Genomic DNA, 19625 nt, shown 5'->3' with positions numbered 1-19625 from the left:
TCCTGCAACAACATGTATGATGAAACGTCACTGCCACGTAGAGGACCAGCTGCATGCACAACTGCTTGTTCTTCAAACATTTTAGTTCATCTCTTGTATCCTGTTGATTCTTCGGAGGGTCTGAGTGTTGCAGCATGCTGCTGACCGTGCTGAGCTGGCTCTGCTCCTCCCTGCTGGTGTCTGTCAGCGGGGGGAAGCTGCCTGAAGCTGAGGTGAACATAGAAGTTATGCACAGACCTTTTCTGTGTCACCGAAAATCAAAGTATGGAGACATCCTGCTCGTGCACCATGAGGGATACTTTGAGAATGGGACCATGTTTCACAACAGGTATGTTTCATGATGAACACGACGGTCTTACTGTCCCATAATACTGCTGCTCTTAATGTGAGTTTGAAGCTAAGTAGCTGCTGTGAGGCTGAGAAGTCCTCTAACTGCGTTTAGTGGAGGACATTTGCTGCATCTACTCATTAAGTTTGATATATAGCATAAACTTCCATTCCACATTCCAGGTGCACGCGAGTTTAATCTTCTTGGTGACGCCTCAGCCTATCAGGATCACGTGATAAAACATTTTAAAGGCTCAGTTCAACCAGATTACAAGAATACATATTTTATTTCTGACCTCTAGTGGTTTGGTTTGTCCTAAAGTTTGGAGACATTCAACCCATAACAATGGCGGTGAAGAGAATTATCTGTATCCTTGTTAAAGGAATATTTCACCCCCCAAATGACCATTTGTATGTCAATGACTCACCCCATGTTACGTTGAATTCATGAGGCAAACTTTGTTATTCATGCATGTCTCCATGTTGAACAAAGAATCCAAAAACTGAGAAAATTCTTGATGAATTGAAGTCCTCGGCAGCCACGTTTAACATCAGTAAAACTATATCAAAACATCAGTTTACAACCTCTCACACAACTCATGCAGTCTAATCTTGTATGCTCATTACTTCCCAAACTGACAGCCCTCTCCGAAGGGGAACTGAATGCAAATCAAACTTTTTCCTTGCTCTCTTCAAAACCAGGCTTCATTGACAAAAACAGTAATTTTACCTTGCTGAACACAGGAGCTGCTGGTCTACAACTGCCTCGATCAGTTAGTTTGTTCGTGTTATAGTGTGACTTTGGTGTTTTAAAGGGTCAGTTCGGATTTACCAAAGTCACGCAATATCACAGACAAACTATCAATTGATGTGCTCCAGCAAGATAAATTAGGCCTGCTGTTTTTTTCAAGCATACGACTGGATAAATGAGACTAGATCATACTGCAGGAGTTGAGTTTGTAAACAGATGGGTCGGTTATGACTTCAGTTCATCAAGAATTTTCTCTCCGTTTTCTGAAAGTGCCAATGAAAGCTGTTGACAGTCATGTTTACTGGGAATTACCGTAGTGGACACTGTTGGCTTTCATATTTCCCCTTTCAATTCTATACAGAGTAACTTAACCCTTAGTATCTTGTCTTTGCTGACTTCCAGTGGTCGTATCCTTACTTGCTGCAGTGATGCATAGATACAGACTCCAGCACACCTCAACGTCACTGTTGGGTCAGAGGTCAAGCAGGCTACAGTAGCTCAGAATGGACAAACCAAACAATGACTCAAGAGAAGGCCTTTTGTGTTTTTACGTTGAAGTGAAGGCCGCCATAGGTTCTTGGGTTTGGAAAGGTAGGGTTTACCAGTTGGTTGCAATCTGCAGTGTCACCACTAGATGCCACTAAATCCAACACACTGGTTCTTCAAAGCACCATCAATAAAATACAAGCAGCAGATGTCCAAAATACTGTATGTCTCAAAACTTTGACATATAGAACTGATTGGCTGGAAAGACGGAAGTGGTAAGTGAGGAAATATGAGTTGTTGTGATTTGAGTGAGATAATATGTAATTTTTGAGATTTAACATCAGCAACGTGAGAAAATTATCAGTAATAATTCTTGATATTTCTCACCTTATTCATTTTTCCTCAGGGTGAAATTAATATCAGAACTCACTGACCTATAATTATAATAATAATAATAACAATAAAAATATAAATGATGATAATACAGTAAAAAATGACACATTTCTGTCAGGAAACAGTCCCATAAAATCACAGGGTGATGTTTTAAGCCTGAACAACATTTAACTTTAAACATTTTCTAGTGCTGCGAAAAAATTTAAAATAATAATTACAAATTATTTGCATTGCGTAGTTTTGAAATTATAGCCAGAGAACACCCAGGAACAAAGGGGTGTTAAGTCTAATTTCCACCAGTACTACCTGTACCCTCTGTAGGGGTCACACCTCCTCACAGTCTGTCCTTTTTCAGCCCTTTAACATTCCACTCTGTGTCTGTGTCTGTCCACCAGTCGAGCCGAAGGTGACAGGCAGCCAATGTGGTTCACACTGGGCATCAAAGAAGTAATCAAAGGCTGGGATAAAGGCCTGCAGGACATGTGCTCTGGAGAGAAGAGGAGACTTGTCGTACCTCCGGCTCTGGCCTATGGGAAGGAAGGAAGCGGTAATGTGGCTTTGTCTGTATGCATGCAAGTTTCATTGCATGATGCTATGTATTTATAAAGAGAATGTGTATTGTCCTATATGCATGTGTGTATATTATATTTGTCTGTCTTGTTTCGAATGGCTCTCTAGGACTCCTGTACTGAATGAAGGTTTCATTCAGCAGTATTAGTCCACTTTTTCTGGAGCATGTGAACAATACTATGCTTTGTCCTGGTAAGCACACACCACCCTAACTAATAATATCTATCTCTTCTGTGCATCACTAACCTTTGCCATGAAAACAACAACCTGAACTACTCGATCTGACTAATAATACAACCTGAGTTTGCCTCTCATTAACACTTTCAGCATGTTTTCAAACTTGTTTACTCACAATTTAACTGACACTGTCTTATTGCATTCACGCACAAAGGGTGACATATCGCAGCACTAACCAAGCATGCTTACAGAAACCTCAGGTAATGATAGCCAGTCTCAGTTTTAGCTGACCTCTTGCCCTGTGCTGTTGCCTGATCAGGTAAGATCCCACCTGAAAGCACACTGACCTTCGTCATCGAGGTGCTTGAGATCAGAAATGGACCGAGGTCACATGAATCCTTCCAGGAGATGGATCTCAACGATGACTGGAGGCTCTCCAGGCAGGAGGTACGCACAGGGATCTCAAACACTTGACTTGAAGTAGATGAATTAGCTACCACCATCTCTGATACACCAATCAACAACCTTTTTGATGTATGACCTTGTAGAGCGAACCAGTGGCAATGGTTCACTTCTTAGATTGTGTTATGTCAACAGTTTTTAGAGTCTAACAGAGGTAAAGGTCTCTTATTTCCTTTCTCTTTTCTAACTGGTTGATCACCTCATGACCCCTCAGATTTACCACTATTATAAATAAGTCAGTCACAGTGCGTGTGGCCCTTCACCAACTAGAAAGAAAGGTTAAACAAATCAAATTTGCTGTTTTTATTTTCCCATTTTTTTGAAACTGGTCCAGTATTGAGCAGGACCACTGTAGATGACAATGGAGGAGCAGGCGACAGTGTAACCATTGGGGCATGTTTGCACTGTCCGCATACGTGCAGCAAAGGTGTGAAGTGTCTGAAAACATCTTGGAAAGGATCCTTACAGATATAGACATTTTTGTTGAAGAGTAAGGGCCCTTAAAATAACCAGAAACAGCCCTGAACTCCCTATCACCAGTCCCACCAGACTCAATTAACAAAAAAACAGTAATCATATGATCATTCAAAGTCAACAGAAACAAAATAAAACTCATAAAAACCATCTTAGTTTGTCTTTCCATTGTTCCAACAATCACCAACTCTGGACTGGTTGAAATAAATCCTTAATTAACCCAGTATGATGTGAAATATACTGGCTTTATACACACTTAAATTAAGGTTTATTTAAATGGAGTCTGGTGGGTTTGGTGATGGAGATTTCAGTGCTGTTTCTGGTTAAACCAAAATGATCTTATTCTTAAAGGTCAGAAATAAGATAAAGAAGCATAAGTAAAATTAAAAAGAAAATACAAGTACTGTGCAGGTGTATTGTACAGTACATACTAAGTATGTTTATATATTATATAAACATCATTTATACATGAATTTGGACCAAACTGTCGTTGAAAAGAGTCGTACTGCCAATTTGATAATTGCATATCTTTTTTATCTAGTTTACCAAATGCAACGACAGCAGTATCTGATTTTAGATTTTATTAATTCTGTATTGTAACGATATCAGTCAGATGTGTTTATATGTCTCCACACAGTACACAAGAGCTTTAGTTTTTTCCTCTCATTAATCATCCTGCTCTTATTTGATCTACCAGGTGAAGGAGTATCTGAGGAAAGAGTTTGAGCGTCATGGCTACCCACCCAACGACACTCTACATGAGAACATGGTGGAGAACATCTTTGCCAAAGAGGATAAGAACAAAGATGGCTTCATATCTTCACGAGAGTTTACTTACAAACACGATGAACTTTAAATTCTCTCCCATTCCCACAAACCACTCGCTCATCCAGTGTTCATTGATTTGTATTGGAAATACTTTGGTGCAGAGTTTTATTTTCGGCATACAAGTATTTCACTTTTATAGAAGCATTGTGTTTGTCTGGTGTGTGACATGCTAACTCCTCCTGTGTGTGAAGCTGTGCAGTGATCTTTGAGCCCATTCCACTCTGTCTTGCATACTAGCTGCATATATTTTTTTAGAATTCAATTGTTATGCAGTTATCACCAAATGTGTCACAACATATCAGAGGTAATAGACACGGAGCAAACTGTGTGCATTTAGATGTCCAGTGTGTGCGATGTAGGGGGATTTAGTGGAATATATCGGTGAGTTTTGTAGACTGCACCTGAAGGAGTAGAAGTGAACCTTTGCCTTGTTAGAAATCCTTCACCGTTTGTCATCCAGGAGGTTTTTAGGAGCGGAGTTACCCTCAGAAGTCTTGTCCTCTCAGAAACAAACGGAATAAAACAGTTTCCTATTACACATCAGTGTTTTTTCTACCAAGTTAAGAATGTGGCAGATGGCCCACTTGCCCCTTTTTGATTCAGACATTCAGGAGGTCTTTACCATGAGCCAGATTAGAGGTCTCTTCCTCTCCAAAACAAACAGAATCGGTGATATAAACCGGTAAAAACACTAAAGAAGGCAGTGTTTTTCCAATGCTGCTTGTTGCGTAGGGGCTGCTAACTACGAAGGCCAACCCAAAATTGCATAACCATGAATAGCCCTATCTAGAGCCAGTGTTTGGTTTGTCCATTCTGGGCAACTGTAGAAACATGGAGGTGCAACATGGCAATCTCCGTGGACAAGGACCCGCTCCCTATGTAGGTATAAACGGCTCATTCTTTTCAGGTGATTATACAGCAATGAAAACATACTTATTATATTCCATTCCTGCTAATATATCCCCCAAATCCTACACACTAGATGTTTGTAATGTCACAAAAATGTTAACTTATTTTTCATTTTCTATAAAGCAGTTAAATGGGTATTTTTACAGGACATCAGTGATCATCAGTGTTTCATGGCAGACATGTTGACTTAACACAGCAGGAAAAGCAGGTGTAACCAAGAACATACCCGCTTCATTTCATTTTCTCTAAGTGCTCCCAGTAAGCCAGTATACACAATACTCAGGACCTGGCACTGGCACACCTAAATGGAACGCAGCCAGCATTGATGTTATTGTAGACGTGTTTGACATGTGAAGACTACTGTGAGAAAAGCACGCACACTGCAATGTCAGAGCTGAAAAGATGTATTGTTCAGCCCTGTTCTGCAACATACAATGTCATTCTGATTTCTAAAGCGCACATTAAAATGTACCCTACTTTTAGCAAATTGCTGGAAGCTGTTTTGAGTTGTTACACACACAAGTCTTCAACCAGAAAATGTTCCCACGGTGCCGACTAGAATCTAGACTGTCCAGTTTCCACAGCGTCGGTGTGCTTTTAATGTAAACATATCAAGACTAAACTCTGTATGCAAATGAGTGTTCTGGTTAAGGCTGATTTTTAATGTTGTATTTTACAACCAGTGTGAGGAATAAAGTCAACTTTTTAGAACAAAATACTGTGGTTTATTTGGTGGTCACACCTTGTAATACTTTACACATTGAACCAGCAGGTGGCACTGTCTTCACAGGTGTTAGTATTGGTTAATACAGTGAGAGAGGAAACACTACACCTCATTCATTCATTATCTATTCATAACAGTGTAACTTAGACACATTCCCATAATTTGTAAAATGTTAGTATGTTCTCTTCTACACTTATATGGATGCATTTTCAACATACAAAAATAATTACATAAACACTGGAGAGCACCACTATATGTACTGTACAAGGATTTATGAACCCCCAAGGTTAGCACATCCTGCAGTAAAGTCTGTTTTCACATTGAGTTGTATGAGGTTTACATAGTCTCCTGCTAACAGTGGCTATATAGGTCGCTGAATTCCCATAAGAAAGAAAAACAGATCTTGAGAGGATTGTCCTGCTTGAACAAACCGTTAAGGGAGAACATTACAAGCACGTAAAGCTACAGTAGGAAAAAAAAACTGTCCCATCTCTGCATCTTTGCTGAAACTGTCACTATACCCTGACAGTAGTACATGAGACAGATACAAAACCAAAACTGAGGTCATTAGGAACACTAGGAGGAGTCAGAGGAACCCTTTTTTTTCTTATAGATAATCTCTCTCATATACTACCGTCAGGATATAGTGCCAGTTTCAGCAAATATGACAAAAAGTTATTATGACAAAAGTTACCTACTGAACTTCTTAGGACCTCAGTCTTGCATAAACTGTCTTTAATAAAAGCTTTACTGTCTTATCTGTGTGTTTAAGAACATTTCTGGGTTAAATGCCGACTTTAAAAGTGCTACTGTATCAAGGAACAGATCATGACATCAGATTAAGATATTCTGTCCTGTATGTAGATCCTGAAATGCTCACAAACTGTGTCACGAGTCATGATAAATATAGCTGCTGGTAGACACTGTCCCTGGAGAGAGAGAGTGTGTGTGTGTGTGTGTGTGTGTATAGTCTGTATGTAACTTATGAGTATGAGTAGGGAGAGCCCTCCTCCTCACAAACATTCAAAACATTCCACACTGGAAAAGGTCGGAGGTCACATAGTCAGTATAAGGCGGGACCCTGTTTGACACTCACATATACACGCACACACACAAATACACTCAACACAAACAACACACACACACAGAGCCTGCATCCAAACACGTCCATGGCAGTTATGTTATTGTCATGAGGAGGAGGACTGAGTCTGTCTGAGGACTGTCTGATATGTGTGTGTTGGGGGGGGGGCGGTGAAGAACAGGGTGAGGCCTTGACTCATCTGAGGTGTGTCCTAATCCCAGGTGGTTTGGGGTTCACTGTAAGAGGAAGAAAGAGGAGGAAAGCTCAGCAGATGATACTGAAGTGATGGGCATTGTTGAGGAATAAGTCCACTGTGGCGTTACCTCTGTTTTCTTTGCTGGGGTAGATCCGAGGGAAAGGCTTGAATTCTTCCGGAGGGGGGAAGTCCTCTACGGGGTGGAACTGGAACTTGGATTCAAAGTCATCTGCTAAAAGCAGACGTACAGTAAAGATGCAATTAAAGGCTGCCATTTTGTCCCTATTTTCAAATACAAGGTGGTTCAAGTTTTACTTCCAGTCGGCCCTCAGTCAATGTTGGGCAATCGGTGAGCATCTGCCGCCCCAGTTTTTATGGTGTGTCCTGCACAGTTGGCCCTTGGAGCCTTTCTTTGATGTCAGTTTGATGTGCCTGGCCATAAAGAACTAGTGGCGATGAAGGCTGACTGTTGTGTCGCCTGTGTCTTGGTGAAAAGTTGCCCATGAACACACCGCAAAGACTATATCCAACAGCTAACTCAGGTATACGTTAAGCACCTGCCTGAGAGGAAATAATTCTCCATATCAGCAGGAGGCAGTAGTCTGTATTCGTCATTCAAAAAACGAAACCACAAGACCGACAGGATGGATTCAAGATGCTGATTAGCGGCACATTAACAACACAATCCGATGGGGTAAGTACAAATGACATTTATTGTGCTCTAGTCAACAAAAACTCACACAATTATGAACGGTTTCTGCTCAAGAGCTACATGGCTAGAAAAATAATTTTACCATAAATAACAAGTTTGTTTTGATCTGATAACCTCTCAATGTTTGTCATTTGTTTACTTTCCTCACTTCTGTTTCTGTCCTTATGCACTGAGCTCAACTTCCAATCAGAGTGATTTCTCTCACCGATGAGCTCTGCTGGGTCCCACACCAATTAAATGTGCTGAATTGGCCAAAAATAACAGGTGACAAGGGACGCCTAGTGCCAATAGTGCAGGACGAACTGCAAAAATGAGGGCGACAGATGTTTACCAATAGCCCAACATTTAACCGACAGCCAGCTTGGTGTGTCAGGGCCATAAAAACAGCCCGTCTCTAGTCTCCTTCCCTCTATAGTACTTTCACTTTGATAACCAAATAATCATAGTTAATTACTGTGGTACTATCATAATCAATCAAGAACATGAATAGAATGCCCATAAAATAAAATAACACATAAAAATATATTCCAAAATAATAAAAACTGCTGTGAGAAAATAAAACAATAAAGTGAAAATATTTAAACTTGAAAAAAAGGGATATTTGAATAAATTAAATAAATATTATGTAATAAAATGAAATGCAGCACTGCTCTCATTTCAAGTCACTCTGGATAATAAAATCCACTAAAGGCCTCAAATGTATTTTAAAATGTCAGAGATGTAATAATATGACACACTCACCCAGGCTGTGCAGGTGTCCATTCCTGAGACTTGATGGCGGCAGAGGAGGTGGTGGTGGAGGGGGAGGAATGCGGCTGGACAGCTCAGTAGAGGGGGAACGTGCCGGGGGAGCTGGAGGAGGAGCTAGGCGACCCACTCCTGTTGCAATGGGTGACAGAGAGGAGGAGTCAGAGGGGTGTCAGACATTAGCAATAAAATCTACTACATTAAAAACACATCCAAATTCAACTAGTACTTCTATGATAATAACTGAGACAGTAAGATCGTATTCCTATTTTTTCTCTGAGAGAAAAAAACACTGAAAGAAAGAAACTAAAAAGTCACATAACAACCACCCTGTTGGCTTTAATTACCAGCTGCAACAGCTGTCACAGGTTACAACCCCTACTTGTTTGGAAGTTTCAGACAAGTTTCAAACGCACAACTAACAGTTACTACAAATATTTTTACTGGTGTTTTTCCCCCATAAATATGTTGCTGAGTCATATAGTTACATTCTATATGAACAGTTGTGTATTCCTATGTAGGAGAGGTGTTGGGGCTACTGCATGTCTGTGCCCAGGGGTCCATTATCTCATAATACTCCCCTGCTTGTAAATTTCCCAAAAACCTCAGGTTGTTAATTACTGTTTAAAGGCCCTGATACACCAAGCCAATAGTCGGTTGTCAGTCAAAGCTGGGCCATTGATGAGCATCTGCAGCCCTCGTCGGTGCGATGTGTCCCACAAGCGCTAGTTGGCCTTTGTTCTGCGGATTCATTCATTCTGATTGGCAGTTGAGCTCAGCGCACGAGAAGAGAAACAGAGGTGAGGAACGTAAACAAACAGCTAAAGTGAAAAGGGAGTGATGTCAAAACACGCTTGTTATACGAGGTAAGATTGTTTTTCTTCAGCCACTGAGTTCTTTAGCAGAAACATTTTATATTGGTTTGTGTTATTGTTCACTGGCACATGAGAAATATGCTTTGTTCTTTCAACACTGGATCATGCAAAACTGGCTAACTAGCATGAAGACATTCTTCCGGTTTCCCTTTTTGAATGACGATTACAGACGACTGCCATCTGCTGGTATGGAGGGATATGTCCTCTTACACAGGCACAGAACGTATGTGTTTGTTGGCCGTCAGTTTGGGGTGTTCATGTGCAACTTTTAGGCCGAGACACAGCGACAAGAGGCGACGCGGCACGGGGCTCTCGTCGCTGCTAGTTCTCTTAAGAAGGGTTGGGGTGTCTGTGCCTTTAGGATGCCTTCCTCTAACTTGTAAATTAGTTGAAAAAAGAAATCAATTGCCTTGACTGATCGATTCCCCTCATGCTCTTCATCCAATAGAGTATAGAGTCTTGGTTGGCTCCATCTTACCAGTGATGCTTATGGCTGTACATTGTGTCTGAAAATGGGTGAAAATCATCTCCTAAAACCACTGCCTTGTAATAAATTATGACAATAGGGTTTATTTAATCTACCTTATAACAGCTCTCCATTTACTATCAACAGAGAAGTCACTGGTAAGAAAAAAAGAGCTGTTTGGAGAAGCTTGCCTAGAAGGCTTTTTGCCAGAAAGGGATTTCTTAGTTAAGAATTAGGGGGGAAATGATGGTTTGGGTTAAAATAAACAGATGACTTCAAGGTAAACTTCTCCCATGTGCCAAAAAAAGACAGATCCCCATCTTGCTGTCCACCTACCTGCACTTCTGGGTACAGCAGGTGGCCGTCTGGTGGGAGCATTGCAGGGGTACGAGGGAGGCAAAGAGCGCATGGTCGGCGAGGGCACTGCAGCCACCTTGGGTGGTGGAGGAGGTAGGGTGGATGGGCAACTGGGGGTGAAAGAAGCCGGGAGGGGTGGGGGAGGAGGTGGAGGAGGAGGTCCCAGTGGGCTGTCTCGCAGGATGGGGAACCTGGAAGGCTCAGAATGGACTGGGGGTGGAGGATAGAAGCACCCTGAGGAGCGGTCCCCTGGAACAGCAGAGGGAGGTTGGAAAGGTGGAGGAGGAGGTGGAGGAGGAGGAGTAGAAGGCTGGGAGATGGTGGTGTGGTAGGAGTGCTGGATGGGGAGCCAGGTGGGCTTTGTGACCTGAGATGGAGGGGGAGGAGGAGGGCAGGAGGGGAGAGGCGGTGGCTTATTAGCCGGCCGGTCCTGGAAGGCTTGGGGTGGGGGAGGCGGGGGGAGGGCAGAGGGTGGAGCCGGTGGAGGTGGAGGGGGAGGGGGAGAGGAGGTAGGGAAAGGAGGTAAGTGTCTGCTGCTGTGCGATGGGGAGGGAGGAGCAGAGGACGAGGGAGCCAGTTGACGATGGACGGAGCTTCGGAGCTCCAACGTCCTGTGAGGTTCGGAGACGCTGCTCATGTCTGCTGGGGTGGGGGCGTTCCACTGAGGCTTCAGGGAGGCTGAGGAGCTTGACCGTGACACTGAAACACACACACACAAGAGGTGAGGGAAGGCGTCATTTAAACGGTACATACAGTACAGGCCAAAAGTTTGGACACACCTTCTCATTCAATGCGTTTTCTTTATTTTCATGACTATTTACATTGTAGATTCTCACTGAAGGCATCAAAACTATGAATGAACACGTGGACTTATGTACTTAACAAAAAAAGGTAAAATAACTGAAAACATGTTTTATATTCTAGTTTCTTCAAAATAGCCACCCTTTGCTCTGATTACTGCTTTGCACACTCTTGGCATTCTCTCCATGAGCTTCAAGAGGTAGTCACCTGAAATGGTTTTCCAACAGTCTTGAAGGAGTTCCCAGAGGTGTTTAGCACTTGTTGGCCCCTTTGCCTTCACTCTGCGGTCCAGCTCACCCCAAACCATCTCGATTGGGTTCAGGTCCGGTGACTGTGGAGGCCAGGTCATCTGCCGCAGCACTCCATCACTCTCCTTCTTGGTCAAATAGCCCTTACACAGCCTGGAGGTGTGTTTGGGGTCATTGTCCTGTTGAAAAATAAATGATCATCCAACTAAACGCAAACCGTATGGGATGACATGTCGCTGCAGGATGCTGTGGTAGCCATGCTGGTTCAGTGTGCCTTCAATTTTGAATAAATCCCCAACAGTGTCACCAGCAAAACACCCCCACACCATCACACCTCCTCCTCCATGCTTCACAGTGGGAACCAGGCATGTGGAATCCATCCGTTCACCTTTTCTGCGTCTCACAAAGACACGGCGGTTGGAACCAAAGATCTCAAATTTGGACTCATCAGACCAAAGCACAGATTTCCACTGGTCTAATGTCCATTCCTTGTGTTTCTTGGCCCAAACAAATCTCTTCTGCTTGTTGCCTCTCCTTAGCAGTGGTTTCCTAGCAGCTATTTGACCATGAAGGCCTGATTGGCGCAGTCTCCTCTTAACAGTTGTTCTAGAGATGGGTCTGCTGCTAGAACTCTGTGTGGCATTCATCTGGTCTCTGATCTGAGCTGCTTTTAACTTGCGATTCTGAGGCTGGTGACTCGGATGAACTTATCCTCAGAAGCAGAGGTGACTCTTGGTCTTCCTTTCCTGGGTCGGTCCTCATGTGTGCCAGTTTCGTTGTAGCGCTTGATGGTTTTTGCGACTCCACTTGGGGACACATTTAAAGTTTTTGCAATTTTCTGGACTGACTGCCCTTCATTTCTTAAAGTAATGATGGCCACTCGTTTTTCTTTAGTTAGCTGATTGGTTCTTGCCATAATATGAATTTTAACAGTTGTCCAATAGGGCTGTCGGCTGTGTATTAACCTGACTTCTGCACAACACAACTGATGGTCCCAACCCCATTGATAAAGCAAGAAATTCCACTAATTAACCCTGATAAGGCACACCTGTGAAGTGCAAACCATTTCAGGTGACTACCTCTTGAAGCTCATGGAGAGAATGCCAAGAGTGTGCAAAGCAGTAATCAGAGCAAAGGGTGGCTATTTTGAAGAAACTAGAATATAAAACATGTTTTCAGTTATTTCACCTTTTTTTGTTAAGTACATAACTCCACATGTGTTCATTCATAGTTTTGATGCCTTCAGTGAGAATCTACAATGTAAATAGTCATGAAAATAAAGAAAACACATTGAATGAGAAGGTGTGTCCAAACTTTTGGTCTGTACTGTACATATGTAATAATAAATAGATTTAGTAAGTGCAAGACATTTTGCACCAACCTGGAGTCTTGCCTACTACATCTCTTTGTCCTATAGGCCTGAGAGTGGGGAACCCTCCAGCAAAGAGCCCACCCAAAGGGGGCCCCGCAGGTGCCATCCCTCCTGATGAGCCCTGAGAAGCACCAACACTGCTGGATACATCTCCAGTGCCCACCTTGGGCTCTGGGGAACAACACAAATAATTAATAACAATTACATTAGTGCTCATAATATATTCATTACCTGTTCTTTAACAAATTAGTTCATCACACGTAAGTTTATTGCTTTATGTGGTCTTATATGTGCTCAGTGGGTTTTATAATCCTGGGAATTTTACTCTTAATCATAAATGGACAACATGAAGATGCAACAGTTCAAGCAGGGACATGAGTAAATTTTGCACCACCCAAATCAACTGATCTCCCCGAGGGCCAACTACACACCTTTTCACACAACAGACCGGTCTGTTTCAGCTGGCCTGGCGCCACACATCACTGACGACGCTACGGTAAGATACTATTTACTGGTGGGGGGAACTGCACACTATAACACGTTATTTGAGCTGTGAACTAAATTATATGACTACACTGTGATGGAACACATAAACGCTGGTGGTTATATTGACATTCACTAATTCATTCATTCATTTACCATAACCGCTTATCCTGTTTGGGGTCACTGGGGGGGCTGGAGTCTATCCCAGTTGACATTGGGCGAGAGGCGGGGTACACCCTGGACAGGTCACCAGACTATCACATGGCTGACACACAGAGACAGACAACCATTCACGCTCACATTCACACCTACGGACAATTTAGAGTTACCAATTCACCTGCATTGCCGGAGTACCTGGAGAAAACCCACGCTGACACAGGGAGAACATGCAAACTCTGCTACGATATTTCATTTTAAAGCCATTATCGAAAGAATGCTAACGCCCTCTATTGTATAGATGTAAAGACAAAATATATGTATATGTAAAGACAAAAAACAAATCAACAAATTAAACATGTGGTATACCAAAGAACCTTCCAGTCTCTTCTATAAAACTGGTGGTATAGACTACTGTGGATACAATGTATGTCTTCTCTATTGTACATAGTAGTTTCCTACTGTGTCTGCATCCTTATCTGCTGTAGGGCATTCCTTCCTGAAGTGTGCACTTGATGTGTGTGTGTGTATATGTGTGTGTCTATTCTCAAATATAGCTCAAAGAGAACTAACACACTCCCAATGAACTACACACACTACCCTCTCCCCTCTTGTTGTTCCCACTCTGTTTTTAATTAATACATCACACACACAGTGGCATCTCAACACACAACTAATTTAAACTCCCTTCCTCTAAGCTCCACTGGGAGAATTACTTGATTTAGTCAACAGATGCATGCGAGCACCATTTAGTGTCTTAACATAGACAGTGTGTGTCCACTGGTAGTATGGTAAGGATGTTGCTCTTACTATCAACGATGGGGGCACTGCGGTCGTTGACCTGTGTGACTTTCTTCAGTCTGGCTCCCTTCTGGATGTCGGCCAGCAGGGCATTCCTTCCACCTCCTCCTCCTCCTCCACCAGACTGGAGCTTAGGAGGCTCCGACGGACACTGTCACACAGAGACAAAACAGAGCCTTTATGCAACAGTGACCAGTGTTTTGCTGTAAATGTGTTCTGTCTTAAGGGTCAGGATACTAATAATACAGACTATTTTGATCATCAATTAATAACGGCTTTTATAGAGCAAACTAGAATTATCAAATCATGGTTGCAGGCCTCCACCAACAAGTCAAGTTGCAGTTTACATTCATGTCTGTCCAGACTCAAATATATCTTGAAGACTTTGAAGGAATTTAATTAAAGGTATTAAGTGCATATTTGTGAAATTGAAGTTATTACTATACTGACATGATTCCAGTGAGAAACACGCTGTCTCCACTTAAAGACTATTTCTACAGAGGAGTACAGAGGACTGATAAGAGAGCTTCATCATGGTGCAACAACAATCACTTGAAGCTCAAAATCTTCAAAACCAATGAGCTTGAACTACAAGAGGACCTGGACAGAACACAAAGTTGTAGCCACAACATTTGACTCTGTTACAAATTCCAAAACATGGATGCTTCACACACATCTTCAACCCGGCAGCACAGACGATGCGTACAATCAACACAGTTTCAAGGTGAACACCCAAGATTAGTGTCCAAATGTCCCCACTTCTGTTCCTGAGTTATGACGTTGATTAACGGCCAGAAAAAGTGTTTTTGCAGAACATTGTGATGTCACAGTGTAGCTTAACTTTTTGGATATGAAATGTCATCACTTCATGATTTTACTCTATTACTGTAGGTATCTCTGTTGAATTTTGTCATAATTAACGTATGATTTCTTGAGCTATGGCTAAAAGGGTGTTTTGTGAGATCACTGTTAGGGTTAGCTACTGCTCCAGAGATGGTTTTTGGCTCACTAAGAAACCAACGGAACGGCTGCAGAGCTCTGTTTCCGGCTTCCAGGCCAGGCTAGAATCATCAGTTGCAGCCCTACTAACAGTGTTTTCAAGACTTTTAGGTTTTATTTGATGTCATCTTTCACAGAAAGAGGTGGGTGAGAAAATAATATGGCACTATCCCCATCCACTCAGAATCACCTCTGCTGACAAAAACAGCAAGAGGGTGCAGTGAAAGCATTCAGCAAAGGGTTAAGAGAGGGAGAAGAGGTAGACGTTAAATGTGAGGGAAGCAGAAAAGGAACAAGAAGGGAGAAGATCATGTTTAATTGTTTTAATGGGTTCATAGAGAGATGAGAAACACTGTGACTTCAGTTTATTGATGTGTTCTGAAGCTGCTAAACTGTGTCTCTGCAGCGTGGCCTTGTTTGCTGGCAGCCGCAACTCATTTAACATGAGGACACTGAGCGCCTGATGTGGAAACATAACACTCTGCTGCTACTGAGAGTCTGCTGTCTGCCTTACTCTGCGTGTGTGTGTATTACCTTAATCAATAATGCAAATAACCTACAGGTGATGGTTGATGGTCAGTGAGAAGGACACAAGTGAGTGTTTACAATTGCATGAGAGAGAGTTAGAGAATGACAGTCTTACCTGTGGCAGGGCAGAGCTTGGCGGCGGTGGCGGCGGTGGTGGAGGGGGAGCCAGGGGAGGCGGAGGGGGAGGAGGGGGCACTGGCATGCTGAGGCCTCAGATACCTGCGGAAGGCAATGCAGAAACAAACACAATCGCCATCCTGTTCATGCACTGCAGCCACTGTCCACAGTCAGAAGCTGCTACTGTGTACAGGGGCACTTTGGATGACCTCCTACCCTCTTTACTGAACAGGAAGAGCTTTCACCAGTATACAGCGCAAAACAGGAAACAGAGAGCGCTCCATCCTCTCTAGAGAAATCTGACACACACACACACACACACCCCGCCCCTGTCCTCCTCTTCTTCCCACACTGCCCTGTGGCAGGGACTTTAGGAGAGGAACAACGGACAGTGTTGTGTGAAAAGTAATAGACCCCTGCCCCTCAGCCGCTCAGTGACCATTGGCCCTCACTGCAGTAAGTGAATGGAAAATACAGTCAGGAAACTTCTCAGGAAAATGTTACAGCATGCTCACTCATTGTTCTTTCTGTACAGGATGTCTTGTGGTTCTATTATCAAGAGCAACTGGTTCGTGTATCACTTTGATAAGTGATAGTGGCCGAGAGCAACTTTCCAGGAACAGCTCATGCCCGAGATCATATCACCGTTTGTCAATCTCCACATTAATGACAACTCAGCTAGTAAATGATCCACAGCAACAGTCACTGAGACCTCCACATAACTTTCTTGACATCATAAATTCTTCAGGAGCTGTCTTGCATGGCTGAGAAGAACTCAAAACAGCCCGACGTTTGTGCACATTAGATTCTCTGTGGAATCTGCACATGCTCCTCCTGAGAAATTTAATAAAACAGAACAGAAACTGTGTTTGTTGAATCTGTATCTGTCCCTCTTGTCTTGTCTGTGTGTGTGTGTGTGTGTGTGTGTGTGTGTGTGTGTGTGCAATTCCCGTCTATGCAACTGGCAGCCTGTCCTCCGTTGCTATTTCTATCTCCATATCTGTGTCAAGCAGCCTCTGTGACACTAGTGTAGGACTTTAAAGGGGGCAAAGCTGGACACTGGTTAGCTGAGCTCTAAAAGAACAGGTGGGACACTGAGAGGAAATGCACCTCTCACACCAGCTGTTTTCCTTTGACCTGTTGTACGTCTTGTTCTTCCTGAAGCAAAGAAGATCTAATGACACAAACACACACAAGCAGCTGGAAGTGGCAGCTGCTGCAGCTTTAACTAGTGATTTCTAATTTTTCAATGTGAAAGACATGTAAAAAGACAGAGAACCTGGAGCCCAAGCTGAGGCTGTCCTAACTGACCTGAGGATACAACATAGTGCTGAATCTCTATTGTATGAATCAATGAAGCAGGTGTCACTTTAATGTTCTGTTTAGCGTTTTAGAGACAGACTCCAGCTGTAAATCATTGTTGTGTGCTGACATTAATTTCTGTATTTTTTCCACTTTCAATAAATGTGCAAAAAGAAATATTTTAAAGGGACTGTTCACGCCAAAATCCAAACTACATATATTTCCTCTTACCTGTGGTGCTATTTATCAATCTAGATTGTTTTGATGAGCTATTGGCCATAAATGTCTGCCTTCTCTCTTACAAAGTGGGACTGGACGCCTCTCAGTTTGAGGTGCTGAAAGAGCCAAAAAGTACAATTTATCAGTTTGATGTAGGAACTTTTTTTCTTTCTACCAAACTACACCCACCAACCACATCATCAGAAGGAAGAGTGCATCTACTCGTGGACGAAACGCTCAAGCTTGTGCCAGCAGGAGACTCTCCATCCTTCTGTGGGATGATCCAATTTTTGGGTGTAGCTTGGTAATAGGGCTGCAACTAACGATTATTTTCATTGTCGACTAATCTGTCGATTATTTCTTTGATTAGTCAACTAATCATTTTATCGAAAAATGTGTTAAAATGTTAAAAAATGTCGGTCTGTCTCTCCCAAACCCCAAAATTATGCCAATATATGAATGTAAGAGGCTCCAATAAGAGTATTTTGGGGTACTTTTATAGTACTTTTCTATGAAAAATGACTCAAACCAATTAGTCGACTACTAAAATAGTCACCAATTATTTTCATAGTCGATTAGTCATCGATTAGTTGACTAATTGTTGCAGCCCTACTCGGTAAAGAAAACAGTTCCTAAATGAAACTGCTCACAGCAAGGTCTGTCAATTATCTTGAGTAACAGGGTCATGATTTCAGCAAAGACCTCCACAAACCGAGTGCCATCTAGTTCCATTATATTCGACAGAGGGCAAACATCTCTATGATCGATATCTCTAATACTTGGCAACTGAAACCAAAACAATCTAGACTGATAAGTAGCACTACAGGTAAGAGAAAAAATGTGCATTCTTTAAGTTGGGGGTAAACTGTCCCTTTAAAGGGAAAAAAGGTTGATATTGATTTTTTTTAAACACATACAGCAGTGGATCTGTGGGACCTCAAACAATGAGGAAGTAAAGCCAATGTCTGCAAAACACAAGTGTTAAAACAATCATCCTTATCATCATCTTTCACCATATATTTAACTTTAACTGAGAATGAATGAATCTGTAACTTTTGTGAAACGAATTTACAAGTGATAGCTTTTTGTCCTTTAATATAGAGTGCCTGAATAAAATGCACCTTGAAAACCTATCCACCAAAACAGCAAAGCCTTGAAGAGTCAGGTACAGCTGATGCGCCATGCCATTGAAGAGACAGTAACAAACACTCAGCTCATCTTCTGTAAACACTTCTTGTTTTGCACATTTTGATATGAATAAGAAAAACCACCTGTCACACATTGTGTGCATTAATAATAGATGGCAGTGTTGTCTTACCTTCACGAAATATCCAAAATTCACCTGTTTGCAGAGCAAGCTTCAGTGAGACGGACCACAGCACACTGGCCTCATGGTGCGCTCCCTGTAGCGTTATTTATAGTCCAATGAGGACACCAGTTATTCAGTGTTTGGGCTGCCAGTGACTAAAACTTATGGAGCTTCAAAAAGTTCAAGAAACTTTTCATTTGACGCCAAACTGCAGACGCTGGCTGACGGTGGTCGTGCACAATGGTTCCTTTCTGGGTGTTTATTCCCGTGTGAGCGCACTGCAGGAGGCGACACGGTGCAAGGCCACACCTTACCGCCCCACACTCAGCACGGGACCAATGGGGAGAGAGGGGGGGGGGCACTTGGCTCCGTGTCGTCGCCTCAGTTCTTGCTGAAGTTGCCAAGAAACTTTCCCTCACCTTGAATTGCGCATGTGTGGAATAAAATTAACATTATGTAGGCATGAGAACCTGTTCAAACTAAGGGGTGAAGAAGTCTGCACCACTGACTTTTCTAAAACATGATCTGACTGGGTGTCGTTTGTTTTTCACCTCAGTATATTTTAGTGCCATTCATTTCTGTTTGCAGCTGTATGGTGGCACATTTTCGCCCCCTCGTGTTAAAAATATGACAATACAAGTCATTTTTTTTCAAATGTGTCCATATCAAATTAATTGTTTCACTTACTGAGTAGCGGCATGGGCGGATTATGAGACAATGAGCCCCTGGGCACAGCTGTGTAAAGGGCCCCACCA

General features: G+C 42.6%; 2 protein-coding genes across 4 annotated transcripts; one reads left to right on the top strand and one right to left on the bottom strand.

Annotated features, from left to right (window-relative positions):
• Nucleotides 1–26: 26 nt before the first annotated feature.
• On the top strand, nt 27–6093 carry LOC117263411 (peptidyl-prolyl cis-trans isomerase FKBP14-like). Its single transcript, XM_033636721.2, has 4 exons — nt 27–328; nt 2353–2504; nt 3024–3151; nt 4338–6093. The coding sequence occupies exons 1-4, from the start codon at nt 135–137 to the stop codon at nt 4494–4496; spliced, it is 633 nt and encodes a 210-aa protein (XP_033492612.1). The 5' UTR covers nt 27–134; the 3' UTR covers nt 4497–6093.
• wipf3 (WAS/WASL interacting protein family member 3) lies at nt 6080–19154 on the bottom strand. Of its 3 annotated transcripts, none has more exons than XM_033637680.2 (8): nt 18880–19154; nt 16039–16142; nt 14406–14547; nt 12966–13127; nt 10515–11234; nt 8832–8969; nt 7506–7607; nt 6080–7418 (listed from the first exon to the last, which is right to left on the bottom strand). In XM_033637680.2, the coding sequence occupies exons 2-8, from the start codon at nt 16123–16125 to the stop codon at nt 7378–7380; spliced, it is 1392 nt and encodes a 463-aa protein (XP_033493571.2). In that variant the 5' UTR covers nt 16126–16142; nt 18880–19154; the 3' UTR covers nt 6080–7377. The 3 variants fall into 3 exon arrangements, with proteins under 3 accessions (XP_033493571.2, XP_033493568.2, XP_033493569.2); XM_033637677.2 differs by having other exon boundaries at nt 7506–7610; nt 18880–19153; XM_033637678.2 differs by lacking the exon at nt 18880–19154 and having other exon boundaries at nt 7506–7610; nt 16039–18850.
• Between the last annotated feature and the right edge of the window lie 471 nt (nt 19155–19625).

This window comes from Epinephelus lanceolatus, chromosome 16 (assembly GCF_041903045.1).
Source record: "Epinephelus lanceolatus isolate andai-2023 chromosome 16, ASM4190304v1, whole genome shotgun sequence".
Taxonomy (NCBI): Eukaryota; Metazoa; Chordata; class Actinopteri; order Perciformes; family Serranidae; genus Epinephelus; species Epinephelus lanceolatus.
Note: the sequence above shows the minus strand (reverse complement) of the source record. Positions and strands in the feature narration are given on the sequence as shown.

Bases quoted from the DNA above. Each gene is read 5' to 3' on its own strand.
- wipf3 (XM_033637677.2), bottom strand. From the start codon at position 16,125: ATGCCAGTGCCCCCTCCTCCCCCTCCGCCTCCCCTGGCTCCCCCTCCA. The intron at 13,128-14,405 runs GTAAGAGCAACA...GTTGTTCCCCAG, and splicing joins CAGTGCCCCCATCGTTGATA to AGCCCAAGGTGGGCACTGGA. The intron at 7,611-8,831 runs GTGAGTGTGTCA...GTCTGCTTTTAG, and splicing joins TGGACACCTGCACAGCCTGG to CAGATGACTTTGAATCCAAG.
- LOC117263411 (XM_033636721.2), top strand. From the start codon at position 135: ATGCTGCTGACCGTGCTGAGCTGGCTCTGCTCCTCCCTGCTGGTGTCT. The intron at 2,505-3,023 runs GTAATGTGGCTT...TTGCCTGATCAG, and splicing joins CTATGGGAAGGAAGGAAGCG to GTAAGATCCCACCTGAAAGC. The intron at 3,152-4,337 runs GTACGCACAGGG...TTGATCTACCAG, and splicing joins GGAGGCTCTCCAGGCAGGAG to GTGAAGGAGTATCTGAGGAA.